The 18,806-nt window shown below is 42.7% G+C and overlaps 1 protein-coding gene across 1 annotated transcript in view; it reads right to left on the reverse strand.

The window, feature by feature from the left end:
• Window positions 1-8,719: 8,719 nt before the first annotated feature.
• The window catches only part of LOC310648262 (26S proteasome non-ATPase regulatory subunit 11-like), a 41,363-nt gene continuing 31,276 nt past the window's right edge, over window positions 8,720-18,806 (reverse strand). Inside the window, exons 11-14 of the mRNA XM_083376013.1 lie at window positions 10,668-10,703; window positions 9,339-9,390; window positions 8,884-9,026; window positions 8,720-8,775 (exon numbers count right to left, since the gene is read on the reverse strand). Of these exons, the coding sequence (XP_083232139.1) occupies window positions 8,884-9,026; window positions 9,339-9,390; window positions 10,668-10,703 (231 nt within the window). The 3' untranslated portion in view covers window positions 8,720-8,775. The remainder of the gene's footprint in view (window positions 8,776-8,883; window positions 9,027-9,338; window positions 9,391-10,667; window positions 10,704-18,806) is intronic.

Below are 18,806 nucleotides of genomic sequence, written 5' to 3' on the forward strand. Positions count from 1 at the left end.
TTATCAGCCCTTACATTTATTTAACAATTGCATTGGGGACAGCAGAAATGGGAGCAGAGGGTCATTAAGTGAGGTGGTTCACTTAACAGCCATCCTGACTTCTGACCATAATAGGTGCCACCGAGGCGCTCAACCATGTTGTACCCTTGCGACCCCTGACCCGGCGCAGATCCCGGTGGGCTCCATGGTTTTCTGTGGAGCTCCGGGAGATGAAGCGTAGGAGACGGGCTCTAGAGAGCTGCTGGAGATCCAGCTGATCCAAATCTGACCGATTGCAGTTAAGATCCTTTATAAGGTCTTACATTGCGGCGATGAGGACGGCGAAGGCTAATTACTTCGCTGCCCTCATCGCGTCCGCAGATAATCGCCCGGCCGCCCTGTTTAGGGTGACTTGCTCCCTTCTTAACCAGGAGGTGAGGGAGGATCCTTTACAGGGACAGGCCGAGGAGTTTAGTCATCATCTGACAGACAAAATCGCTCAGATCCGGGCTGGTTTGGACTCTGACTGGGCAGAGTCTGATGTGGAGGGATCGAACGGTCTTGAGCATGTTATCTGGACTGAGTTCGATCCTGTTTCCCCTGATGATGTGGACAGGATGATGGGGAGGCTGAGCTCCACCACCTGTTTGTTGGACCCGTGCCCCTCCTGGCTGGTTTATGCGGCTCGGGAGGAGACACGAGGCTGGTTCCAGGCAGTAATAACTGCTTCCTTGAAGGAGGGTATCTTCCCCGCCGCCTTGAAGGAGGCGGTGGTGAGACCCCTCCTCAAGAAGCCTGCCCTGGATCCGGCTGTTTTAAATAACTATCGTCCGGTCTCCAACCTTCGCTTTTTGGTGAAGGTTGTTGAGTGTGGTGGCGCATCAGCTTCCTCTGTTCCTGGAGGAAACTGATTATCGGGACCCGTACCAATCGGGTTTCAGGCCCGGGCACAGCACGGAGACGGCATTGGTCGCGCTGGTGAATGATCTCTGGCGGGCTCGGGGACAGGGGTTGTTCCTCTGTCCTAGTCCTATTAGATCTCTCAGCGGCTTTTGATACCATCGACCATGGTATCCTACTGCGGCGTCTCTCTGTGGGAGGCACCGTTCTACGGTGGTTCTCCTCCTATCTCCTGGGCCGCTCGCAGTCGGTGTTGACAGGAGGGCAGAGATCCGCCCCGAGGCCTCTCGTTTGTGGAGTTCCTCAGGGGTCGGTTCTCTCTCCCCTCCTGTTCAACATCTTTATGAAGCCGCTGGGCAAGATCATTCGAGGTTTCGGGGTGGGGTATCATCAGTACGCTGATGATACCCAACTTTTTGTTCTCCACCCCGAACCAACCCAGTGATGCCCTCGCCGTGATGTCCCGTTGCCTGGAGGCAGTCCGGGTCTGGATGGGGACAAACAGGCTTCGTCTCAATCCTGCCAAGACTGAGTGGGTGTGCATACCGGCATCTCGGGTCAACCAGACTATTCCATCTTTAAATGATGGGGGGTGAGTTGTTACCCCCCGTTGATAGGGCTCGCAACTTGGGCATCCTCCTGGATTCACGGCTCAATTTTGAAGACCACATAGGACCGTGACCAGGGGGGCTTTTGCCCAGGTTCACCTGGTGCGCCAGTTGCGCCCCTACCTGGACCGAGATGCCCTACGCACAGTCTCTCATGCGCTCGTGACCTCCCGTTTAGAATACTGCAACGCTCTCTACATGGGGCTGCCCTTGAGGACCACTCGGAGGCTTCAGCTGGTGCAGAATGCGGCCGCGCGAGTTGTGATGGGGGTTTCCCGACACTCCCATGTAACCCCTGTACTCCGCGAGCTGCATTGGCTTCCGATTGCCCTCCGGGTGAGAATCAAGGTGCTGGTGATGACCTATAAAGCCCTAAATGGCTTGGGTCCGGGATATCTGAGGGAACACCTGCTGCCGGCATCAAGTTCCCTTCGTCCAGTGCGCTCCCACAGGGAGGGCCTTCTCAGGGTGCTGCCGGTAAAAGATTGCCGCCGGATAACACCCAGGGGGAGGGCCTTCTCTGTGGGTGCGCCTGCCCTCTGGAACCAGCTGCCCATGAAGCTTAGGACTGCCCCCGACCTTCGTTCATTTCGCCGGGACCTGAAGACCTGGCTCTTTGAGCTTTCTGGCCCAGGCTGAGAGTTTTAATCGGGGTTTTTATATTTTTTCAGGGATTTAATTTAATCTTTTTAATCGTTTTAAATTTTTGTATCAATGTTTTAAGTACCCTGTAAACCGCCCTGAGTCCTTCGGGAAAGGGCGGTATATAAATTCAATAAAATAAATAAATAAATAAACTCGAGGACTACCTGTAGTTACTTCAATCATACTGCATTTTATATACAATCATCAATTCTTTTCAACCTTATACAGATACTATACAGAGGCGGGTGGGATGTAAGGATAAAGGTTTACCTATGGCTATCTACTGAGTTTATGTAAGATTAAAGGTCAAAAGTGACTACTTGCAACTTCATATTTCTGGCAACTACATGTTTGGTGTTACTGATTAAAACCTTACAGCTCACTGGTTAAGATATTCAGATACTGGGTGGGTTCTCTCCAGAAGACTGGCCTATTGTTAACGGGCTGCAATAAAATGCTTCTATGTTCAGAGAAGAAGACTCAGTGAGATCACATGAAGTACGATGGAGTCAATAATCCACTTCAATGTTTTTACAAAAGAGTAATTACAGTAAAGAGAAGAACCTTATTAAGGTAACTTGCGCTATGAAGATTAACAGTTATAGGGACTGGGTCACTATGCCACCAATACTCCCAAGATCTTATATTTGTGCTTCTATAGGCAAAGAAAACAGACAGACTTTTTGAAAAATATTTTTTATTTGTATGCCATCTGAACATCAGATATATCTGGTGTGTGTTAGCATGAAATTCATGGTGACAAAAACCTCCCCCAAGACACCCCCCCCAAAAAAAAATAACCTCCCCAGAGCATTTGAACTGGCTGAGACAGAAACTTTAAAAATGCTAAGTAGACAAAAGATAAAAAAGCAGAATGTAAAATGAGGGGTAGATACAGCTAGTTAAGAGATGTCATGTGTATGCAAAAATATTTTGTAACATAGAAGTATTTTACAAAATAATTATGAGAAAGCAGAGAAAGGAAGTGGAAGATGATGGTAGCGATGTGGAAGGTTACACTACTCACATGTCAGCAACACCTTAAATATAACTTCATTATCCAATGACATAACACCAGGGTGAAGAGTGCCCTGTCTCTCCCACACAAAACCACCACTCTAAAGTTCCTCTAGATTTGAACAGAGACAAGTTTTAAGAGGCAAATCATTTACAGCAGTCTTCTTCATTTTAGGACCCCCAGCCCCAGCCCCCAAAGGCTTGGAATTATTGGAGCTGAAATCCAAGATATCTTGTGGGAACCAGGAGTAAGAAGGCTGCTTTACTTTTGCCACAGGGTTGCCTCTGAAAAGTTTTCCCCTCTCCCTGATAAAATGTTTATGGCCAATAATTGTTTTCTGGAAATAATGGAGGAGCAGGCAGGGATTCCCACCTACCATTGCAAAAGACAGGCTGCCAGAAAATTCTAGAATCATTACTTCCTCTACCCATTCTTACACCCGATAGAGTTAATTTGGTATTGGAGCAACTAGTTGCTTGATCCTTAATATAGACTATGAGAAAATTCAGTGCTGAGATGACACTGGCAAATTATAAGGAAATCTGTTGTGCAGCAAATCCCCTTAGGTATCTGGCACAGTAACAGAAGAATGCAGTTTCAGATAGCAGCTACATGGGTAGTATAATATGCAGCCATGCCCTCTCCCTCAAAGAGTAGCTTTATTCCTGATGCTCAAGGAATGGAACACAGGTTAAAAATATCTTTGGGTGGCCCAAACCAGCCTTCCATCAATAAAAATCCATCTACTTTTTTAAAAATGAAAACAATTAGGAACAAAAGCTCAACTGTACTTTCAATGGCATATCTTGCAAAGTCAAAAGGCAAGTACAGGTAATCCCTGAGTTACGAGTGTTCACTTAACGCTCGAAGTTACATGATCAGCGCCCCCTGGTGTTTATGAGCAAGTCCCAAAATTACGAATATTGCAGCACGGCAGTCATTCACCCTTACGAGCGACCGCAGTGGCACTGCAACATTCACCCTATTCCCCCCCTCCTAACAACTGCTTCCCCCTCCCTGCTGCGCTGGAGTCACTTACCTTGCAAAATCTGTCTCCTCTCTGCCGCAGTTTCTTTCCCTTTGAGGGAGAGTCGAGTCAGCTTGGAAATGCTTTTTGCACGAACAATGAAAGCTCCTGGGTGCCGTAATATTGCCCGAGTTCAAACATAAATTCTCTGCAAAAGAGATCATGGCCCCCGGAAGCTTTCATTCTGGAGGAGGGGAGTGTTTGCTTGGTTTGCATGCCTATGGGGCAAAACGTGGAATCAGTGTCGGCCGGGCGCAGGAACCAATGCTGTCCGTGGCCCGGGTGTGTTTGCTTGCGTGCACTGGCCTTAGTTTGAGGGCAGGAATGAAGCCTTCAACAGAGCAGGGAGGCATCATGGGGCGAGTCCCCTTGCACCTGCGTCCAAGCTGCTACTCCTTTGGATAAAAAGTGTTTGTGTTCCTGTGGGGCAATTCAAAATGCAGGGATTTGCTACATTTTGAAGCACCATGTGTGACTGCACAGAAAGGAACACTCTGTTTTTGAAGAGCTCCATTGGCAATCACACAGAACTTCCAATCTCTCTCAGATCTCCTTTGGATAAAAAGTGTTTGAGTAGCAGCAGCTTGAGTTTCTGCACTCCAACCTAATAGAAAGAAGCGGAGGCACAGAGCGGGATTGCTCTCAATAAGGCCAGCGCACCCGCGTCTTCTTGAGAGCAATCCTGCTCTGAGCTTCCACTTTCCTCCTTTTGGACAGAGCAGAGAAACTCAAGCTGCTGCCACCGCCTGAGTGGGAAGGACGACAAGGAGAAGAATGGTCAGGATTTGTGCCACTGGCTGGTCAGGCAAGGAGTAGGTTGGGTGGGTGGGGTGACTGGCTGGCTGGGTGGGGAGGGGAGATCACGGCTGCTCAGGTTGCTGTTGCTGCCGCTAGCAGCTTGGACAAAGGTGCAAGGTGACTCGTCCTGCGATGCCTCCCCGCTCAGTTGAAGGATTCACATGAGCAGCTTACCCAGGCCACTGACGGCATTGGTTCCTGCACCTGGCCGACTCCGAATCCACGCTTTGCCCCATAGGCATGCAAACCAAGCAAACACTCCCCCACTCCAGAATGGAAGCTTCCGGGGCCATGATCTCTTTGGCAGAGAATTTGTGTTTGAACTCCCGCAATATTACGGCACCTAGGAGCTTCCATTGTTGGTGCAAAAAGCATTTCCAAGCGGACTTTCCTCTCCCTCAAAGGGAAAGAAACTGGCAGAGAGGAGACAGATTTTACAAGATAAGTGACTCCGGCACGGCAGGAAGGTAGGGTGAAGCATGAGGTATCTTAGTGGGTCAGGGAGGCCTTGGGGGGCTGTTCCATCACTAGGGCCCCCATGGCCTTCCCCGTGAGATAACTCATATGCACTTAACGAGCCACATGCATCTTAATGAGCAAGGGAGTGATCTTGTTCGAGGTACGAGATTCACTCTGAGTTTTCGAGTTACGAATGGAATGTGCAAGCTCCATTACACTCGTAACTCGAGGACTACCTGTACATTCTGGTATTTAAAAAAAAGAATGAAGTACAGAACTAGGAAACCTTGAGAACCACTGTTCAGGAGTGGTTATTTTCTGCCCTTTTATTGTTATGGAAAACTATTTCAAGCAGGTCCCATGTGATAAGGCCTTAGAATTGAAGATGGAACACTTAAGGATGACAGGGGCTTGTACGTGTTTTTTTTTAAACTGACTCTTCAATAAGTGTGAAGATTGTTGTGGCTTAGCTAACTCATCTCACTCTCGCTGCACATAACTTGTGAATTCTAACCAAAGTTAACATAGCTCCCAATTTCTAATGTATTCTTTACAGAGTAAAGAGTAGGAAATCAACATACACTCATGAACATTTGCTACCTGGGCATATACTGAGAAACAGTAATCAACCTTGATTACCCAGTGCATGTACACCTATGGACAATCATTTTGGACACAATGCACACAAGAAATACCTTCTATGCAGGAAATTTGTGTGGCTGGATTCTTGTGATTTAAAAGACATCTTAGTCCACCCCTTTGCCACCTTCAAGAAAACGAAAAGCAACTTTGCTGTTCATTTTTAAAGGTAGCAGAAGTCTCAGTCCTTTTATTTAGGATACTGCCACTGCTTCCTCCCACCCTTTAAAAAAAATTCCTCATCCCAGGACAAAGTTCAGCAGGTAAAAGGTTGCATGGAAACTGGAACACACAATTGTATAGACAAGATGGATCAGATGAGGAAGTCTTAAAACAGCCTTCCCTGTCCTGGTGGCCTCCTGATGTATTGGGACTACAAGTCTTAGAATTGCTAGCCATCTCAAAGGTGCTTTTTTACAAGACAACTGGACTTGTTTTTCTTTGGAGTCATTTTACTTCTCATCCAAGAAGCTTCTTCAGCTCTGACTGGATGGTGGAGAATGGAAGGATTTACATTCCTTGCAGACAGCTGGTCATTTGCATTCTTTTAGAGAGTTGTTGATGCCACCTGGAGATTTATCTGTTGTCAGGGTCACCTGAGTAGTGCAAATGGGTGTGGAGCCTTCTTGGAACTGTTGAAAAGACTGTGTTGTAGACTGGAGATAGATGTTGTATCCCTCCCCCTCTGTTGAGAGAGGGCTGTTCAATTTTGACATAGATGGCCTGTTTGACCCCTCTTTCAAACCAGTGGTCCTCTCTGTCCAAAATGTGGACTTTGCTGTCTTCAAAAGAGTGGCCTTTGTCTTTTAAATGCAGATGGACTGCTGAATCTTGTCCTGATCAGTTTGTTCTCCTATGTTGTACCATGCATTTATGAAGTTGTTTTGTTTTCCCAATGCACAGATCTGCACGTCTCACTGCATTGTACTGCATATACCACATTGCTCAGTTTGTGTTTGGGTGTTTTATCCTTGGGGTAAAAGATACAATATCTATCTCCTGTCTACAACTTTCAGCAGTTCCAAGAAGGCACCACACCCCTTTTGCACTACTCAGGTGACCCTGATGAAAGATTAACCTTCAGGTGGCATCAACAACTCTCTAAAACAGGGGTGTCAAACTGCTGGCCCATGGGCCGGTTGCATCGTAGGGAGGCCATGCCCACCCCAGCTCCGGCAATCCAAAAAAAGTCACAATACATTGGGACAGATCATGTGATGCAGTGAGTTTCGACACCCGTGCTCTAAAAGAATGCAAATGACCAGCTGTCTGCAAGGAGTATACAGGTAATCCCCCAGGTACATTTATTTAGTGAATTTTTACAAAAAAAAAATTCAGAAAGGGTAGTTACATTAGAAATTCAAAACTGTGAGCAAAAAGAGGCCTGTGTAGCCATGTGACTTGAATTCAGTCCCTGCTGTTGTGGCCATTTTGAACTGTGTGATGTGCCTGGGCCTTTAGGCTTATGAAGCAGGTAGGGTTTTTTTTGTTTTTGTTTTTGACCCTGGTCACATGGCCAAACAAGAGCAGAGCCGACGCCAGGTTTTTTTGTTGGTGCTGGTGGAGAATCTGCTGCTGCTTGGGCTTCAGGACTAGAACTGCTTCTGTAAGTATTTTAAAAAAATTTGTTGTTACTCTAGAATACTTGTGAATTGTTTGTTTGCAAGCACTTTGGAAACTGCTCTTCTTTTGAAGTACTCAATACTGTGTTTCTAAGTACAGTACTTGTAGAAATGCTAGCCACCCTCCTCACAAAGCATTCTATAATTTTGTGTTTCCTTGATTTTATTTTGGAGATTTAGCATATATTACTGTAGTTTGTAGGTTTTAAACTTAAATTGACTCCAGAAGTTGTGGGTGCCCCATTACTGAAAGTTTTTAAGAAGAGACTGGATAGGCATTTACCAGAAATACAGTATTCTCTTGTGAGAGCAGTGGGTTAGATAGATGATCTCAAGGTCTCTTCCATCTCTGTTACTGTTACAAGCCAACAGTTCTATAAACCCCTCCCCCATCTCCCTCTGAGTGCCTGGCTGGAGACTTAAGCTAATTAGTGGCAACTTCAAAAATCTTTGCAAAAGGAGTTATGCAGCCTGCTTGCAGGCATTTCATTCTTGAGTGGAAGCAAACAGCTGATTGGCGGCCGGCAACTGCCATAAGGCCTCTCAGTTCAGGCAGAGATCAACTAACAAAGTAGAGGAAATAGTAGAGGAAATAGTTAAGTTAGAACTTCGTTCATTTAACAATCCATTTGAATTAATGAATTTGATTTTTTAAAAATGTAAAATTGAATCTGATTCATTTCATGAATTTTTTGACTTGTGAACCTAATGGGCAGGCTCCATTAGGTTCGTACCTTGAGGACTACCTGTAAATCCTTCCATTCCCCACCATCCAGTCACAGCTGAAAAAGCTTCTTGGATGAGAAGCGAAATGTCTTCAAAGAAAAACAGTCTAGTTGCCTTGTGAAAAAGCAGTGTCTATAGACAATTCCCAGCCATGTTGATTGGAATTCAAAGACTTATAGTTCCAACACATCTAGAGGTCACCAGGTTGGGGAAGGCTGTCTTAAAGTTTTTGAGTGAGAAGTAGAGCAAAAGGAGGGTGGAGAATAACCCCCTCCATCAGTCTTCTGAATCTTTTGTTGCCCCCTCCCCCCAGTTTCACACACCAACACTCCAAACAGCCAAGAGTTTTCAACTCTGAAAGGAAAATAAAAGACGGAGCCATATCATTCAACAGAACAATTCTTCTGGAGGGGATACAAAAATCTGTTACAGCCTTAACTATGGGCTGAAAGAGCCCCTCACCTATGTTAGCTTCTTAGCTTTGTTGTATAATGAATCCACTACTTTACTCATATTCTGAATGGTCTCCAAAGCAGCTTCGTATGTTTTGTCTACAGGTGGTTCATCAAAAATAATCAGGACACCTTCACCTTGGTCAAGAATCCCTAATGAGAGAAAAGTTTCAATTAAGGGTTTTGGATAACTTACATCTCTAACACAAAGTGTTCACTTTAATTTGGACAGACTTCAAAGAAGCAAAGCAAGTAGACTAGCTTAAATTATGTATTTAATAAATAAAGATTAGACTCCATCTATATAGTTTCCAAGTACAGAACTTTTAAAGATGAGGATAAAGGAAGAACCCTAAAACTTGTGGGAATTCCTCAATATAATACAACTTATTGTTGATGCTTGTTGAGGTACTTCATATTTATTCAGGAACAAACTCCTTCATTCTTGAGAACTGTGGAACTCACCATGGAATTTTTTGTCCAGGATCATTTGAGAGAGCTTTCTTTCCACATCTGCCTGAAATTGAACCAAGAAATGCTTAAGTGAGAAATTGCTTAGAACAGGGGTGTCAAACTTGCAATGTCACATGATGTGTCATGATGTATCACAACTTTTTTTACATTGCCGGCAATGGGGTGGGTGCAGTTTCAGCATGACGCATCTGGCCCATGGGCTGGCAGTTTGACACCCCTGGCTTAGAATAATGCTCCCCATCCTTTTCTCCCGTGAAGAACTATTTTCCATTGCTTATTTCAAAAAAATCAGTTGCCAAAGTCAGATAAAACTTTACAGTTCAACCCATGTATATCTGCTTAGTGCAGGGCTTTTCAACCAGTGGTATGGGTACCACCTGTGGTACATTGGCACCTGGCAGGTGGTACACAACCATCCTAGAAAAGTGGTGGTGGGGGAGGGGAATGAGCTGAACTGGTGTCAGCACTGCACAAGCCTGAGCAAGAGATGGCTGGAGCTGCAGGGCTGTCAGGGCTTAGTGGAAGCACCAGGATCAATGCCAGGCTCCAGCTGGAGCTCGGCGCTGATCCTTGCACTTCTGCTGAGCCCAGAAGAAGCACCGATCATCTGGAATGTTGCAGCATCTTCAGGTTCTTGTGATTTACATTCAGATGCTTGGCAACTGATTCATATTTATGACGGTCACAGTGTCCCAGGGTCCTATGAAGTGACTCAAACCTGCTGCAACCACCCAGCAGAGGGGGGTGGAGAATAAAAACCAAACATCCCCCCACCCCCGCTGCCAATCCTCAACAGAAATGCTCACAATGAAAACCTCGGGTGGGCAGGCAGGTGTCTTGCTTGGCTGTGGCTTTGGGGGGGCACTTTTTTCAGTGCCATTGTAACTTCGAACAGTCACTAAGCGAACTGTTGTAAGTTGAGGACTACCTATACTTCATCACTTTTTTCCCTTTTTTTTTTTGGTCATCCAAGTTTTTGACACCTTGCTAGGCGACTGGTGGTACCCGGATGTTGCCATATCCTAAAAGTGGTACAATGGGTGAAAAGGTTGAAAAGCCCTGGGTTAGTGTGTTCAATACAGCTTATTTCCATGTGGAGTTCTAGTATTTCAGGATTAGTAAGCTTTTTGTTTTATTTAAATTCTTCAAGAACAGAATTACTTATGTCTTTTTAAAAGAGTTGAAAGTGAATTTGAAATTTCTCCCTAAATCACTTGTAGCTGAAGAAAATTAATGTGGCTTTTTCACAACTGTATCTGATATTTTAACAAAAAATTACTGAAAGTAGTATCATATAGGCTGCTACATCTGAGCTCTTACCTTTGATAACTTGATAAGGCTAGATATGTGGTCAATCTGCAAAAGAAATTCAGATTCAGATTCAGATTTATTAAATTTATATGCCGCCCTTCTCCCCAAGGACTCAGGGCGGCTCACAACAACAAAAAATTTAAAAACATAAAGTACAAAATTTAAAAAAGAATTAAACAATGAATGTAATAAATAAATGACAATTTAACCCAATAAAAGCCATATTTAAAACCATAGTCAGTCCAGGCCCGCTTGTTGGAACATCCATGTCTTCAGGTCACGGCGGAAGGAATGAAGGTCAGGGGCCGTCCGCAGCTCCGGAGGCAGTTCATTCCAGAGGGTCGGCGTGCCTACAGAGAAGGCTCTCCCCCTGGGGGTCGCCAGCCGGCATTGCCTAGCCGACGGAACCCTGAGGAGGCTGACTCTGTGGGAGCGAACTAGGCGATGGGAGGTTGACAATGGCAGCAGGTGGTCTCGCAGGTACCCCGGGCCTAAGCCATGTAGGGCTTTAAAGGTAATTACCAGCACCTTGAATCGCACCCGGAGGGCAACCAGAAGCCAATGCAGCTAAGATGGAACCACAGTGAGTGGAACTGCTATTTTTCTGACAGTTAATATGTAATAATTATCTATTAATCTTTACACTATTTGGCACCACCCCTGTATTCACAACTGATGGTGCTAATTTGTCAGCATTACTAGGTAGACCAGGCCAGGAATCCACTCCACAGGAAGGCTGAAACAACTTTTATTAAGAGTGGCTATGATAACAGAATCTTACAAGTCTGATTGTGCTGTAGCTCCTTGCTTTCTTATACTTAGGGAGGTATCCTGAGCCTCTTCTGCATATTTTCTGCTTGTTGACTTAAGATATGCTTTTCTGCTTGTCACTTTGGTAATGAATCTAACACATCTGTCAAGGTTGCTTTCCGTATTCTCTATATAATTTCAACTTTGATGTTAGAGCTTCTGATTATTTGATTCACACTTGATAGTTTTTTCTTCATAATGAAACAAGGCCATTTTGACAATTACATTTTTATTACTTTGATAAAGAAAAGTATTAATCTCTATCCATACTACAGTTCTTTTAAAAAATCTTCCTATCTTGAAATAATCTTATTGGCTTTATAATCAATTATTTAGAATCTATTATTCAACTACATATGCATGGCAAACAATTTAGTAACTGAGGATTCTCTTAGTACTTCTGATCAAAGAATTCCTATAGAATAATTTGATAACTAAATCCATTTATTGATCCCATATTGAAAACTACTATTGTAGCTTTGGAACAGTTTCACCCAATTCATTATGCCCTGAAATTCCTATCCCAGTCCTAAAACCCATGTAACAGAACATTTGTGAGTGTGGAAAATAACTGGAAGTAGCAAGGAAATTTAAAAATAAAAATATATATGCTTTTAGTATTATCATGTAATCATATTTTATATTTTATAATAATCATTTTATAATCAATTGCCTGAGTAGATGCTTTGACTATATGGGGAAAAATACAAGCCTCAAGTGGAGGGAGGGGGAGAACAGGAGTTACCACAGGGCCCAGTGTGAGTCACCTTCTAGGAATTGTTTTTAAGTACCTTCTGGTGCCTGGTACCCCTGGCAGGTGTAGAAGATGGGAGACATCTCTCCTCTAGAATTGATAAGCATGTACATATATGGTCTGAGTAAACAGGATAGTAGGGGAGGGATCTTATTAGTATAATGTAAGCAAACAGGGGCGGAGATAATGTATTCTGTTTAGGCGCTTCTGATAGATTGCAACCTCCAAAGCCTAAGCCAATGGGTCCATGGGGGAGGGAATGGGGCGTCGCGATAGGATGTATAATAATATGTGATTTTGGAATTTGGGGTGTGGTTCAGTGCTTGGCTACATTGCATTGTTTGCCTTCCTGAATCCACCACGCTTTGCAAACCGTTACTTTTTAGACTTTGTTGTGAAGTCTAATAAACCTTTCTATTTGTAACTCAAACAGAGTGGATTTCAATTTGTGACTATTTTTGTGTCTAACAATTTTTGGTGCCGAAACCCGGGACTCAACAGGATTTCGTTCGGGACTCCCTAACTTGGTGGACGATGTGGAAGGCATGCCCTGTCGAGTTCGACAGTCCAGCTTTGAACTCCAGGAGTGGTGAGTGCTGAGCGAACCCTAGAGCCCTACGAACCTAAGTGGAAGTTACAAATAGAAAAAAAGGGTGAGGGAACCAGGAACAGAGATTGCCGGCCTCAGGAAAAACCAGGTAACTTAGTGCACGGACCTAGGTAAGATTTGGGGTGGCCAGATGAAAACCACCTAGGCGGTTGGGGGAGGGCTTGGTAGGACTGTTTGAATCTGAGATCTGTGAGAGGAGTGCATTAGATGTCCCGAGTACCACTGGGGGTAGCAAGACGGAGTGGGAGCTGACCCTTTGGTAAAAGGGGAAGCAGGAGCTTGGTGAAGCAAAAGGTGGTCTCATTAGATTGGTAAGGATAAGATAACAGTACGGTAAACCAGTATGGGCAATTCTCAGAGTGTTCCCGGAAAAGAAATGTGTGAAGAAAATTAGGAAAAATCCAAGACTAAATGTAGATAAAGAGAATCCTTTGGGACTCTTATTAATGGGTTGACTGTGTGTGTTGGGGGCCTCATAGGCAGGGAAAGATCAGTCATGGGCAATAAGGCCAGTAAGGGGATAAGGTGTCCCCTGGAAAGTCCCTTAGGGCAAAGTTGGCAAAGGTACCATGATTCAATATTGTTATTTTGAGTGGCCAAGAAATCCTATTAAAAGCACTAGTTCATTTTGCTCAAAATAAGGAAGTTTTAAAAATTGGCTATGTCAAGCATTAAACATGTATGTTAATAAAAGAAGTTTATATGCCTGTTAGATTCCAGGCAGTGAATAGTTCATTTTTGTTAGAGGAGTGTGGAGGTAGTGTATGTGTGTCTATCTGTGTTGTGTCTAATAACAATAAATAAAAAGGCCTTACTTAAAAACAAACAAGAGATTTGGAACAAGGAGCTCATTGGCTTGTGAACAGCTCTCTGAAAGTATAATAATAGTGATTGGTTTGCCTGGAGAAAGTATGAAATGAAATTTTTGTATGTGAAATTGTTTATGCAGGCAGTTGGAATGGAAGTGAATGAGTTAATTTGCTGATATGTAAATGTGTGTTAGCCCTAAAACCCACCTACCACCCCCACCCCATCGCAGGCTGTGAAAGGAACAGTAAACTGCAGATTTTATTGTTGAAAAAGCCATGGAGGATGTGTGAGAGAATTTATGGAAAATGCATGTGAAGGAGAGCAAACTATTTTTTTTAGTGGTGAGATTTTTGTAAAGTTTCTTTTACCTTTTTTTCCCCTCCAGTCTCTTTCTCCCCCCACCTTGTTACTTTAAGAGTGAGAGAGACAGCCAGAAGAGGGGGGGGGGCTGGTTGTTTTAGCTGTTTTTTTTTCTCTGCTTAGAATTCCGGTCTGAGGAAGGGGAGTGGATGTGAAATTGAATGCCCACTCTTGCAGTTTCAGCTTGCTTTTTTTTTACTTGAAAGAGGAGAGATTAATTGTTGGACAATCTTTTTTGGAAATTGAGTTTTAGTTTTATTCAACAACCAAAAGAAATTACTTTGAATTGTTCTGCTTAGATTTGTAAGTTTTAACCTACTTAATGGAAATTTGTTTCCATCTAAACAGAATCTGATTAAATTGGAATTTGAATAACTTTATATTAAAAGCAATATTAAAGTTTGATATAGGACTATTTCAGTAACTCAGAATAACTTATTAAGTTTGTTTATTGTTGTAGAGTTGCTTTTTGTTCTTGTTGTTTATATTTTTATGTTTTTATGTCTGTGTGCAGGACACACTGATAGAAAATAATACCTAAGAGAATCGAAGGAATTGTAATTCAACCCTTGTTTAAAACAAAGGAGTTGAGAAAATTTTTGGGATTGTATATGAGCTATATGTTTTGATTAAAGATTTGTATTGAAAACTGTTAGAAAAGGAGCCTAATGTTAACAAGCTCTAACAGAGTTTGATGAGCGCTCCTTTGTTGGCTCTTCACTAGGTAATTTGTTTGTAAATATAGGCAAAGAAATCGCTTGGAAGAGGTTTTGATCCAGAAGTGGGGGAAAAGAGACAGCCAGTAAATGTTGACATTTGGGGAAGCCTTGGTGGTTAGCATTTCTTATTAAGTGTGGGTAATTTTAAATCAGAAAGCCGAAAGGAGGTAACCACTTGTTCATACCAAAGTAGTTGGGAAAACAAAAAGAAAAAGACAAAGAAAGGTATAATGAAGGTGCAATAGTAGATGGGGAGGAAGAAAATGTGAGTGGAAGCTGGGAGAATTTCCCTCCCTTAATCAGCACTAGCCTGTGGATTTTATGCCTTACAGCAAGCTTGTTAATGCTTATGGAGTCCTGAATACTTTGGATAAGGGAAATGAAGAAGATTGATTAATAGTAAAGGGAAAGAGTTGGCTCATGTAAAGTTGATAGTGGAAGTAGAGAAGACAGAAGTTAGGCCAGAGTGGCAGAAGAAAAGGATAAAGGAATGGATAATAGAAGGAAGAAACAGGAAAGTTGCTTTTACAGTTGCAAGAAAAAGTATGTGAACCCTTTGGGATTACGTGGAGTTTTGCATGAATTGGCCATAAAATGTGCTCTAAACGTCATGCACGTCACAACAATAGAAAAACACAGTCTGCTGAAAATAATACTACACAAACATTAGCTGTTGTCATGTGTTAATTGAACATAACATGTAAACATTCACAGTGCAGGGTGGAAAAAGTATGTGAACCCCTAGCCTAATGACTTCTCCAAGAGCTAAGTGGAGCCAGGAGTGAGCCAACCTTGACTCCAATCAGTGTGATGATATTGGATGTGTTGCTGACAGCTGTCCTGCCCTTTAAAAACACACACCTGTTTTGGGTTTACTGGTCTCAAGAAGCACTGTCTGATGTGAACCATGCCTCGCAGAAAAGATCTCTCAGAAGACCTACGATCAAGAATTGTTGACTTGCATGAAGCTGGAAAGGGTTACAAAAGTATCTCCAAAAGCCTTGATGTTCATGTGTCCACGGTAAGACAGACTGTCTACAAATGGAGAAAGTTTAGCACTGTTGCTACTCTCCCTAGGCGTGGTCGTCCTGTAAAAATGACTGCAAGAGCACAGCGCATAATGCTTAATGAGGTAAAGAAGAATCCTAGAGTGTCAGCTAAAGACCTACAGAAATCTCTGGCACATGCTAACATTTGTGTTGACACATCTACAATAAGGAAAACATTAAACAAGAATGGAGTACATGGGAGGACACCACGGAGGAAGCCATTGCTGTCCAAAAAAGAATTGCAGCACGTTTGAAGTTTGCAAAAGAGCGCCTGGATGTTCCACAGCACTACTGGCAAAATATACTGTGGACAGATGAAACCAAAATTGAGTTGTTTGGGAAAAACACACAACACTATGTGTGGAGAAAAAAAGGCACAGCACACCAACATCAAAAACTCATCCTCACTGTAAAACATGGCGGAGGGAGCATCATGGTTTGGGGCTGCTTTGCTGCCTCAGGGCCTGGACGGATTGTTGTCATTGATGGGAAAATGAATTCCAGAGTTTATCAGGACATTTTGCAGGAAAACGTACGACCATCTGTCCGCCAACTGAAGCTCCGCAGAGGATGGGTGATGCAACGGGACAATGACCCAAAGCATACAAGTAATTCAACAAAACAATGGCTTCAACAGAACAGAATACGCCTTCTGGAGTGGCCCAGTCAGAGTCCTGACCTCAACCCGATTGAAATGCTGTGGCATGACCTTAAGAGAGCGATTCACACCAGACATCCCAAGAATATTGCTACACTGAAACAGTTTTGTGAAGAGGAGTGGTCCAAAATTACTCCAGATCGTTGTGCAGGACTGATCTGCAACTACAGGAAACGTTTGGTTGAGGTTATTGCTGCCAAAGGAGGGTCAACCAGTTATTAAGTCCAAAGGTTCACATACTTTTTCCACCCTGCACTGTGAATGTTTCCATCTTATGTTCAATGAAAACATGACAACAGCTAATGTTTGTGTAGTATTATTTTAAGCAGACTGTGTTTTTCTATTGTTGTGACTTACATGACGTTTAGAGTGCATTTTATGGCCAATTCATGCAAAACTCCACTTAATCCCAAAGGGTTCACATACTTTTTCTTGCAACTGTAAGTTGGTTTGCACAGACTTGTGAATTGCATGCAAAGAATTGTATGCCTTAACACAAGCCTTAGAATGTTGAAGGGACAAGAATGTATTATTGAAATATGGAAAGAGAGAAACATGGGAAGTAGAAGAAAGTGAGAGGTGGATGTTGCAAGATGGAAGATGGATGTTGAAAAGAAAGAAAGAAAAAAAAGCAATAGCTAGGACACAGAAGCAGCCATTGAAGGGGCGGGGGGTCACAAGGGATGATTGATACTTTTCTAAAACAGGATGGTTGCATTTATACTTTAAACAAATCTGGGATAAATATATGATATGTAAACAAGTAAATAAAAAGCTCTATTACATCTAGTGGTGAGGCTATTTCAATGCGTTCAAGTTGAATTTAAATTATCTCAACTGGGGGAAATTCCACAATATGAAACTAATGACATGTTTATAAAGGATTAGATACTGGGGCTGTTTTCCGCTTTGTCTTTTCTCAGGAAACAAGGACTGCTAGCCCAGACCTCCATTGGAGTTTGCTGTCCACAAGTTTCAGCCTTGTGATTGAGTCCTGATAAAAAACTGGCATGAAGAAAAACTTACTTCACCCTGGGATGGTCCCTACCAAGTCCTCCTAACAACTAAAACAGCAGTTTGAAAGAAAGAAAAAGGGTGGAGCCAAAAGAGTGGAAAATAATTCCTGGAAAAGATCCACCGTGAATAAAAATTACCAAAAACTGATGTGATTATTGTGGGATGAATAGCCTGGGTTTTGTTTGTGATTTTTCTCATTGCAGGAGTAGCAGCTTTCTGGCTTTTTCGATCTGAGTGGTGGCCTATGCTGTACCATCCAAAGGATTCCAGAAGAAGCTGTGGACCTCTGCATTCTACAAACCCTTACATAATATGTTGGTTCTGTGATTGCAACTGTATCACTAAATGCTGTTGTTGTTATCACTGCTGTGATTGTGGACCAGTCTGTCCCTATGAAGAACCTTGTGACATAGTAATAGTGGAAGATTGTTTATAAATGTGTAAAGGTCTGACACTAAAAGAGCCTCTTTATCCGACATACCCAATTATAGGAGAGATTGAAATTGAGACAGCGGAAACACAACCTGCCCTAATTTCAGTTATATTGGGAGATAGTGATATTCAAATTCCACTGGAGGATACAGAATGGATAGATTTAAGGTGTATACAGGCTAATCAAATATATATTGGGACAATTAAGGTAAGGGATGAGGTTTTGTACCACGTTACATTGAATACTACTGATATCAAATTTCAGATTGATGCTAATGCTAATAAACATATTAGCATGTTGACCAAAAAAAATAAATCATCAAGCCCTTGAGGTTTCAAAAATGGAAACATGTGCCCAGGATGGAGTAATATATGATGGACGACAAATAGTTGGTACTCACCCTGGACCCAAGATGAAAGGGAGAGTGACTAATAAAACCTTACACGGAAGAATCAAATGCTATAAAACATCAAGTAGATAAAGAACAATGGGAGGATTTTTGGAGTCCCTTTAATTTTTTTTAATAATCTATTTCTAGATCTTAAGAGATCAGGCTAACACAGGGATTGCATTTTTATTACTAATTATAGTTACAGGAGTTATTTGTTGTTGCTGTTTGCAGTGTTTTCAGTGGATTATTTCAGTATGCAAAGAATATGTTCTTTTAAGAGGACAGCAATATATCAAAATAGTTTAGCATTAAATTATTTGCTGGCAGAAGAAGGTGGTGTGTGAGGAAAATTTAACTTAACTGTTGTTTACAAATAGATGGTAATGGAAACGTTATAGAAGAAATTACAGGTGAAACTCAAAAAATTAGAATATTGTGCAAAAGTTCATTTATTTCAGTAATGCAACTTAAAAGGGGAAACTAATATACGAGATAGACTCATTACATGCAAAGCAAGATAGTTCAAGCTGTGATTTG

Source organism: Vipera ursinii, assembly GCF_947247035.1.
Source record: "Vipera ursinii genome assembly, chromosome: W".
Classification (NCBI taxonomy): Eukaryota; Metazoa; Chordata; class Lepidosauria; order Squamata; family Viperidae; genus Vipera; species Vipera ursinii.